At 61.4% G+C, this 8913-nt stretch overlaps 2 protein-coding genes across 2 annotated transcripts; one reads left to right on the forward strand and one right to left on the reverse strand.

Annotated features, from left to right (window-relative positions):
• Window positions 1–5: 5 nt before the first annotated feature.
• Window positions 6–3833, forward strand: GPN2 (GPN-loop GTPase 2; the record flags this gene model as incomplete). Its single annotated transcript, XM_014309503.2, has 5 exons — window positions 6–359; window positions 1557–1713; window positions 1975–2135; window positions 2696–2826; window positions 3269–3833. Coding segments are annotated over 5 exons (876 nt in total), but the record flags the coding sequence as incomplete, so codon positions are not given.
• A 3976-nt stretch (window positions 3834–7809) lies between these two features.
• Window positions 7810–8907, reverse strand: SFN (stratifin). Its single transcript, XM_005427084.3, has one exon. The coding sequence runs from the start codon at window positions 8879–8881 to the stop codon at window positions 8141–8143; it is 741 nt and encodes a 246-aa protein (XP_005427141.1). The 5' UTR covers window positions 8882–8907; the 3' UTR covers window positions 7810–8140.
• Between the last annotated feature and the right edge of the window lie 6 nt (window positions 8908–8913).

The raw sequence follows: 8913 nt of genomic DNA on the forward strand, positions 1-8913 counted from the left end.
CGGGCTGGGGGAAGAGCACCTACTGCCAGGCCATGCGGGAGTTCCTGGCGCGGCTGGGCCGCCGCGTGGCCGTGGTGAACCTGGACCCCGCCAACGAGGCCGTGCCCGGGCCCTGCGCCCTGGACATCGGCGAGCTGGTCACCCTGCCCGACGTGATGGCCAGCCTGGGGCTGGGCCCCAACGGGGGGCTGCTCTACTGCATGGAGTACCTGGAGGCCAACAGCGACTGGCTGGGGGAGCGCCTGCGGGACCTGCGGGGACACTACCTGCTCTTCGACTGCCCCGGGCAGGTGGAGCTCTACACGCACCACCAGGCCCTCAAGAACGTCTTCGCCCAGCTGGCCAAGTGGAACTTCAGGGTAGGGATGGGCTGGGGGAGCTCCAGGCAGCTCCACACCCCTGGGCACAGCAGGGCCGGGGGTCCCGTGGCTGCTGCCTTCAGGAGGTTTGTGGCCTTTCAGGTGAAGTGGCTTTTTCAGGGAAGGAGGGGAATTTTGCCCTGTTTTATGGTGGGAGAGATTGGCAAACGAATGGCCTGTCAGGGCTTTTAGTGGGGTTGGGAGCAGGAGCACAGATTCCTTCCTCACACTTCACACAGAATCCCAGAATGGGTTGGGTTGGAGAGGAGCTCAAAGCCCGTCTCATTCCAGTCCATTCCATGGGCAGGGACACCTTCCACTGGCCCAGGGAGCCCCAGCCTGTCCCTGAGCACTCCCAGGGCTGGGGCAGGAGTGTGTCCTGCTGTGCTGCACGATCCTCCCCCAGCCTGGGGGGGTTTCACCAGGGTGGGTTCTGTGTGAAGTGCCGGGAGCCTTGGCACTGCCCTGAGGAATGCAGGGGCCGTGCCAGGCCCTGCTGCAGCCCCAGCAGAGCCCCAGCAGGGCCCTGCAGCAGCCGTGGGACGGGCTCTGGGCTCTTGCACAACGGGAGCTGCAGGTGAGAGCAGCCCCGAGCTGCTGACGCTGCGCTTGCTCTGCGGCGGGGCCGCAGCACCAGCGTGCAAACCCTGCGTGCTCTGAGCGAGAAGGGCAGCTTCATTTGCTTGGGAATGTCACTGGGAATCTGCACATCAGAGCTTATTTTCATTGGAGTGAGTGGACATGGGAATGGACTTGCTAAAATAAGACGTGTACAGGGCTGGTTCTGCTCTGCCTGGGAGCCCCAGACTGGCTGGGCTCTGCTGCTGTGACTCAGCCTCAGAGCCCTGACTTGGAGTGACTTCCCCAGCTCTGGGACCACATTGTTACAGCCACACAAAACCCAGGGAATCAAAGTGCTCGTTAGTGTAATTATTAATTATTAGTGCCAACCACAGGGGACTCTCCCAGCAGAAGGTGGTGAGCTGCAGGTACTGGTGGGGCTTTGGGTCCCCTCTGACCCAAAGCAGTCCAGGATTCTCTGGTGCTGTTTAGTGGGCAGGAGGTGGGAGCTCATTGCCCAGGAGGTGCAGCCAGGCCTGGGCAGGTTCTCCTGTGGCCCCTTCCAGGCTGTGCCACGGGCAGGGCTGGGTGTCACAGCTCTGACCTCCTGTGTCCCTTTGTCCCTTCACTGCCCAGCTGGCTGCCGTGCACCTGGTGGACTCCCACTACTGCACAGACCCCGGGAAGTTCATCTCTGTGCTCTGCACCTCGCTGTCCACCATGCTGCACGTGGAGCTGCCCCACGTCAACGTCCTCTCCAAGATGGACCTGATCGAGCACTACGGGAAGCTGGGTGAGGGTCTGCTGAGCCACAGCCTGCTCTGGGGGAAAAGGGAGCTCTCACCTCATCTCTTCTGCCTCCCTTCCACATGCCAGGGGGGCTCAGAGCTCCTTTCTGGCCTTGCACAGGGAGGAATTTGAGGGGCAGGGGAGTGGAATTGGGGTGCCAGGTGCAGATCAGCTCTGTGACAATGGGGCTGGGTGGGGATCTGTGCAGATCCCACTGTGCTCCTCAGCTGCCAGCTTGCCCTCAGAGCTCCCTGTTGCCCTGCAGCTTTCAACCTGGATTATTACACCGAGGTGCTGGACCTCTCTTACCTCGTGGACCATTTGGCCTCCGATCCCTTCTTCAGGAATTTCCGCCGCCTCAACGAGAAGCTGGTGGAGGTGATTGAGGACTACAGCCTGGTGTCCTTCGTGCCACTCAACGTCCAGGTGAGCCAGCAGGAGGGAACAGGGTGCCCTGCATGTGCTGCAGCTGCTTTTTGTGTGCTCAGAGCCACGGGGCTGGAAACCTCAGCTGTGAAGAGACTCAGGGAAAGCACAGCCAGACTTGTAAATGATCTGTGGCAGCCAAAGGAAAGAAAAAGGCTGATGAGCTTGGGGCTACCTGGGTCTTGTGTCCTGGGGTGGGGAATCCAGGCTCCCCCTTCCTTCAGCTCTCCTGGCCTGCATTTCCAACCTGGGCTGAGGGTCACCGAAAGCCCTGTTAAATTAGGGAGCAGTGAATAATGAGAAGGGGGAGGGAGGGCTGGAAATGCCCTTAATCAGGCAGTTGGCAGAAGTGTCAGCAGGCAAATGGGCTGGGGGAAGGTGATGAAAGGGAACGAGAGGGTGGAGGGCCCGTAGCAGTGTCCCTGTTTGTCCCTGTTTGTCCCTGTTGGTGTCCCTGGCCCTCGGGCGCTGTCAGGGTGGCCCCAAGCCCCAAAGGGCCCAGGCCAGCGTGGGCTGCTGCCCGTGGGGAAGGAGCAGGCCCAGCGAGCTCCCTCCTGCAGGACAAGCAGAGCATGAGGCAGGTGATGCAGGCTGTGGACAAGGCCAATGGATATTCCTTCGGGGAGCGGGAGCAGCGCAGCCTGGAGGCGCTGATGTCGGCAGCTGTGGGCGCCGACTTCCACTTCTCCTCGTATCCTCTCTGCTGCTGCGTTCAATGTCCCTCTCCCTGGGGGACAAAGGCTGAGTCTGGAGGCCCAGGTTCATCATCTGGTGGGTGACACACATGTGGGGAGTGGGATGTGCCCAGCCCAGCCTGGGACAGACACGTGTCCCCAGCAAACCCCCAAAGGTTGGGAATTGATACTGTGAACTTGTCGGGAACCCTTTGACAACTTTCCTTTCTCTCACCCTCTCTTGGGTGGGTTCTTTCTTCTCCTTCAACCATACAATTGATTCTCCTGGACTTGTCAGGCCTGGGATCAGGCAGAGCCAGAAGTAACTCGGGTGATGCTGCCTCTTCCCGATGGCCTTGGGGCTAATGTGAGGCTGGGCTGGTTCCTCGCTGGGAACTTCAGAGCAGAAGGGAGTGTTTGAGCCCAGCCCCTCGTTTTCCTTAATTACTGCGTTATCAGCACCCTGGCAGTGCAGGAGAAGTATGTGCAATCTCAGGACAAAGCTGTGGAAGAGGAGGTGATGGATCTGTGACACGCCCTTCCCCGGCTCCTCTGCTTTGACACCTCTCCTTTTCCTACCCGGAGCTTCAGCTTGACTCAGAGCAACTGAAAACCTTTCCAGGCAGTCTGGACTCTCTCTGGGTGGGTTTGACCTCCCGAGCTTCAGGCCTGCTGCCCAGAGCAGGGCTTTGGCAGAAGGGAGGTGGCCAAGGGTCTTCCCTTAGGAACAGAGAGCCAGGGAAGGCAGGGAGAGCAAGGAAAAGCAGTGAGATAAGGTCTCCTCCATCATGAGCAAGACAGATCCAGAGAAGAAAACTCAGCAGGAGCTGCCTCGTGCAGTGAGAGTGGAGGCAGCAGGCCTGGGGGTGCTGCAGGAGGAGCGTGCAGGGGCCCCACGCTCCCAGCAGAATCCAGGCCAGCACGCCTCCACGCCGTCCCAAGGACAGAAAGGTGTTTGTTTTTCTTTTTCTTAGAAATAATGATGGACTCTTTCTTAATAAAACGCTCCTCAGTCTCACTTTCATCTTAGAGTTTGCTGAAGCTGAGTAAATAAACCCAGGAGTGCTCTGGAGCCCGAGGCCAAAGGGCCTGTCCCCTGTGCCCTGCTGGGAACAGGCTCAGCCTGGCAGGGCTGGGGGTGGCAGGCAGGGCACAGCTGCTGCTCCTGCCCCCATCCAGGGGCACAGCAGCAAAATGCCAGCTCGGCTTCTTTGGGTTAAGAAAGCCCCTGTGTGACTCAGCTCGTGGTTTGCATCTCGGGCCTTTCCCAGGAGCAGCCCTGGCTGTCCTCATCCACCTTCCTTCTCCTGGCCTTGCTCTCTCCAGTCCCAAATATCCTGGGGCTTCCCCTCCTGCCCGTGGAATTCCCTCTGGCTGTGCTGCTGCAGCTCCCAGGGCTGGCAGCAGCTCTGAGCCCCCTCGTGTGCTCCCTGCTCTGAGCCCTGCTCCAGGCAGCAGCTGGGGGTGGATCGGGAGGGCTGGGGTGGATCAGGAGGGCTGGGGTTGAATTGGGAGAGCTGGGGTGGATCAGGAGGGCTGGGGGTGAATTGGGAGGGCTGGGGGTGGATCGGGAGGGCTGGGGGTGCCAGGGGGGTGTCCACATCAGGGAGCCCCCGGGTGCCTCCCGGCAGCCTCACAGGGATGGGAGCGGGCACAGCTCCCAGTCCCAGCTCTGCAGACTCAGCATCGCCTCTTGCCCAAGATCTTGCATAAAATGCAGCAGGATTTTCTCACAGGATGGTTTGGCCCTTGGCAGAGGGATTGGAGACTGGGTCCTTGATGGATCTAAATGTGAACAGGGTCTTGGGCAGCTGGGCAAGGAATTAAAAGGAATTTTTCCCTCATCTCCAACCCTGTGGCCAGGATTTGGAGACAAGGAGGAGCTCAGAGAGAGGAGGACGCAGACACACAATGCTTGTGCTTCACCCAGACCCCTTCCCAATGAAACTGAGATTTCAGATACCAAAGTCAAATGCCACAGTGCTGCCAGGGCCTCAGCTCTTCCCAGAGCCCAGGAATTTCCCTGGGTGTTCCTGGCTGGAACCCAGCAGCTGCATTTCAGTGCTGGGGCTCTGGAAGCCAATCTAACCATACCTGAGCTGAAATCCCATCCTCACCCTGTGGCTCGTGGCCTTGTCCTGCTCGTTTTGGAGCTCTGTAGTTGCTGTGAAGGGGTGGGAGACAGGATCATAAAAATATTAATTTTATAGTGGCTTTTTCCTGGCTTTGAGAGATTTGGTGGCTTAAAAGGGTATGGTCAGGTCAGGCTGAGTTATGCAAGAGCCATCAAAGCTTCTGTGGCTTTTTGGCTTTTTTATTTGAATGCCCTGGATATCTGCAGCCTCAGCCTTGGGATGGAAACTGCTCAGCTCAGCTCAGGATCCTCTGCTCTGCTCCAGCCAGGAAATGCTCAGCTCTCAGAGAGCCTCAGCCCCAAAACTGCAGAGTTTTGCACCGAGGAACTTCTCAGAGATGAATGTGGGGCTGAACCAGGACCCAGAGCCCGGAGGGGACAGCTCTGCTCCTGCCCAGGGAGGGCTGGAGCCCCTGGTGTGGAATGCAGGGTGAGAGGAGCCTGTGCCTGCAGCCACACAGGCCAGGCAGGGAGGGGACACGGTGGGGCTCCCGGGCCAGGGAGGGGACACTCTGGCTGCCAGGGAGGGGACACTCTGGCTGCTGTCACTGCCTTGAGCAATCGGCGGGGCCAAGGGCCAGGATGAGTCACCCCAAGCCTGGCACATCCCTGGGAGGGGGCTCAACTTTCTGCTGAGCTGGTCCTGCTGCTGAGCCCACCCTGACGGTGGGACTGACCCTGAGGGAGAGATTTGAGCACCCATCACAGCCACAGAGCTGGGCTTTCCTGAGTCCCCCCGGGTTCCAGCCCTGATTTCCAGCTCCATCACGGACTCCTGCTCAGAAGCTGTTTCCCCATCAAGTGGTGATTTTTAATGGGGATAAAACCCTCTCCAAAAACGCCAAGGCCCCCGGAGCAGGCAGTGGTGCCAGCCTGGCAGGAGGCTGCCCGGGCCAGGGGCGATGGGCGCCCCGTGTCTGTGCCCCAGCCCAGAGCCGCCAGCCCCAGCCCTGGGCACAAAGCCCTGGGGGAGGCTGGTGACAAGGACAGGCGGGGCTGTGTGTCCTGCAGCTGCCACCCAGGGTGGGCAGAGCCGTTTGCAGGCAGCAGAACGTCCCTGCTGGCCCTGCTGTGGTGGCCCTGTCCCCACGGCCACCTGCCCTGGTGTAGGGGCAGTGCCAGGGCCCTGCTGGGGAGTGACTGTGAGGGGGGGACACTCCTTGGCCCGGGCACCCAGTCCTCTGCTCTAAGGGTGTTTAAGACACCAAAACTGATCCATTTGAGAGCTTTTCTGGCTGTCCCTTCAGATGGGAAGGCCGAGAGCATTCCACAGCCATGGGACAAGGACCAGGCTGGGGATCGAGGTCCCGGTGTCCCCCTGGTCCTTCCACCTGGGTGCCACTGTCCTGGGTGAAGCAGGGGGACAGAAGGGCCCCAGAGAGCTCCCCAGCAGCACCAGCCTCTCCCAGGAGTGTCCTGGGGACCCAGGGCTCCTCCTCCCCAGGCTGGAAAAGCTGCAGGACCGGCTGGGAGCGGGGAGCACCTTCCTCCCACAGGGCCCCGGGGGTGGACAGACACCCCAGCTACCCCTTCCTGGGCACAGCACTGCCAGCTCCAGCCCCGCCATGCCCAGTTTAACCAGTCCAGGTGTCCCTGGGCCGTGGGGTCAGCGCGAGCCCTCGGCTCGTTAGTCCCGCTCTGGCTAATTACAGGGCTGGGGCTGTTCCCAGGCTGGCAGAGCTTGGGGCCAGGGGGAGGCCAAGCTTTGGGGTCCCCCAGGACCAGGCCTGACACCTTGGGGGACCCCGGGGAGCTGCTGGGGGGCCAGGGCAGCACCAGGGGCGTTGTGATGGGGCTGGGGAGGACCAGGGGGCTCACGGGGGCTCATCCCCTCTGCAGCCACCTCTCCAGGTGTCCCATCCAGGTGAGCAGTGCTGCTTTGTGCAGCCCAGCCTCCCACAGCAGAGCCCATCCCAGGCCAGCCCCTCATTCCCCCAATTCCTGGATGCGCCAAGGGGGTCACGTCCCTGCTCGTGCCTCATTCCCCAAAGCCCAGGGCGTCCCTGCACTCCTTGGGCTGGGATTTGGCCAGGCCAGGGCTGGGGACTGGCGTGTCCCCCCCGTCCCCCTGCAGCACGTCCTGAGTCAGGCGCCTTTCCTTTCCTGCCAGGGCTCCCCATCAAAGGCAGCTCCCGCCCGGCCCTGCTGGCTCTGCTGAGCTCATAGCCCAGGGTGCTGTGACTGTATTTTATTGTAATTATTGTTCGTGTTGAAACGCGCTCGTGGGGGAAGGCGGAGGGAGCTGCGCCCTGCCGTGGCCCCGTGCCAGGGCCAGAAGTGCTGAGCTTTCACCTGTCCCAGCGCGCCGGGACCTCGAGAGGGCTGTGGGACCTCGAGAGGGCTGTCCCCAGCCCAGGGCTGTCCCTGTGTCCCTGCCCGTGCAGCTTTTGTGCATTTTCCTCCTCGGAATGGGGGAGTTCCTGGGGACCCTCACAGGGGTGTCAGGGGCAGGTTTGGGGGAACTCTGGGTTTGTATTAATGGGGTTGGGTCAGGGACTTGGGAACTTTGAGCACCTTGAGGAGCAGCCAGCCTGTGTGGGGCTGCCAAAACCCCCGTCCCTGGGATGCACAGACCCCCGAGCCCCTCCATGGGCTGCAGCTCAGGCCAAGACCCTGCTGGGGGGCTGGGGGCACCGAGGGCAGGCAGGGCTGGGGGGCCCGGCTGCCCCCGCCCTGGGATGGGAAGGGGGGGAGGCAGGCCTGGAGCTGCCCGGACATGTGCGCAGGGAGAGACGAGGCAGACGAGAGCAGAGGTGCAGGAGAAGGTTTATTGGAGCACAGAGGCAACACGAGACCCCCTCCCGGAATGGGGGGGCTGCCCGGACCCCCCTCACCCCGGCCCAGCCCCTCACCTCCTCCTGTCGCTGCTCCAGCCCTCTGGGACAGGGGGTTTGGAGCTGGCACAAGCCAGACCTGACACCCCCCACAAAAAAATGTTAAATAGCTGGGGGCTGGCAGCTCTCTGGGACAGAGGCACCCCCTCTCCCTCTTTAACCCCTCCCCAGAGCAGAGGATGGGGGAGAGGGAGGGAGGGACCCTGCCAAAACCCCCCCCACTCCCGGTATCCAGGCTGGGGGGGGAGCTGAGACTCCTCCCCACCAAAACCGACCAAAAAAAAATTCAAAAAAAACGACAACCAAAAAAAAAAAAAAAACCATGAAGAGATGCCGAAGGGTCTGGAGCGGGGCAGGGGACGCTCAGTTCTTGGGCTCTTCGCCAGCCTCGCCGCCGTCTTCGCCAGCACACTCGGCTGTCCATAGCGTGAGGTTGTCCCTGAGCAGCTGCATGATGAGGGTGCTGTCCTTGTAGGAGTCTTCGCTGAGCGTGTGCAGGTCGCCCATGGCCTCGTCGAAGGTGGTCTTGGCCAGGGAGATGGCCTGCTCGGGGGCGTTGGCGATCTCGTAGTGGAACACGGAGAAGTTGAGGGCCAGCCCCAGGCGGATGGGGTTCGTGGGCTGCATCTCCTTTTTGCTGATGTCCATGGCCTCTTGGTAGGCCTCCTGGGCCTTCTCTATCGTCGACAGGCGGTCGTCCCCGCTGGCCACCTCGGCCAGGTATCGGAAATAGTCGCCCTTCATCTTCAGGTAGAAGACCTTGCTCTCGGTGTCGCTGTCCTTCTTGATGAGATACTTGTCCAGCAAGCCCAGCACGTTGTTGCAGACGGCGTTCAGCTCCTGCTCCACCTTCTCCCGGTACTCGTTCACCACCTGCGCCTTGTCGTCGCCCTCCTCGGTTTTGTGCTCGATGCTGGAGATGACCCTCCAGGCCGAGCGCTGGCAGCCCACCACGTTCTTGTAGGCCACGGAGAGCAGGTTGCGCTCCTCGTTGGACAGCTCGTCCCCGTGCTCCACCACGGCCTTCATGAAGTCTGCCATGTCCTCGTAGCGCTCAGCCTGCTCGGCCAGCTTGGCCTTCTGCACCTGCTGGTTTCTTGCCATGGCTGGGACGCGGGCGTCGGGCGAGCAGCGGG

This window comes from Geospiza fortis, unplaced genomic scaffold (genome assembly GCF_000277835.1).
Source record: "Geospiza fortis unplaced genomic scaffold, GeoFor_1.0 scaffold432, whole genome shotgun sequence".
Taxonomy (NCBI): Eukaryota; Metazoa; Chordata; class Aves; order Passeriformes; family Thraupidae; genus Geospiza; species Geospiza fortis.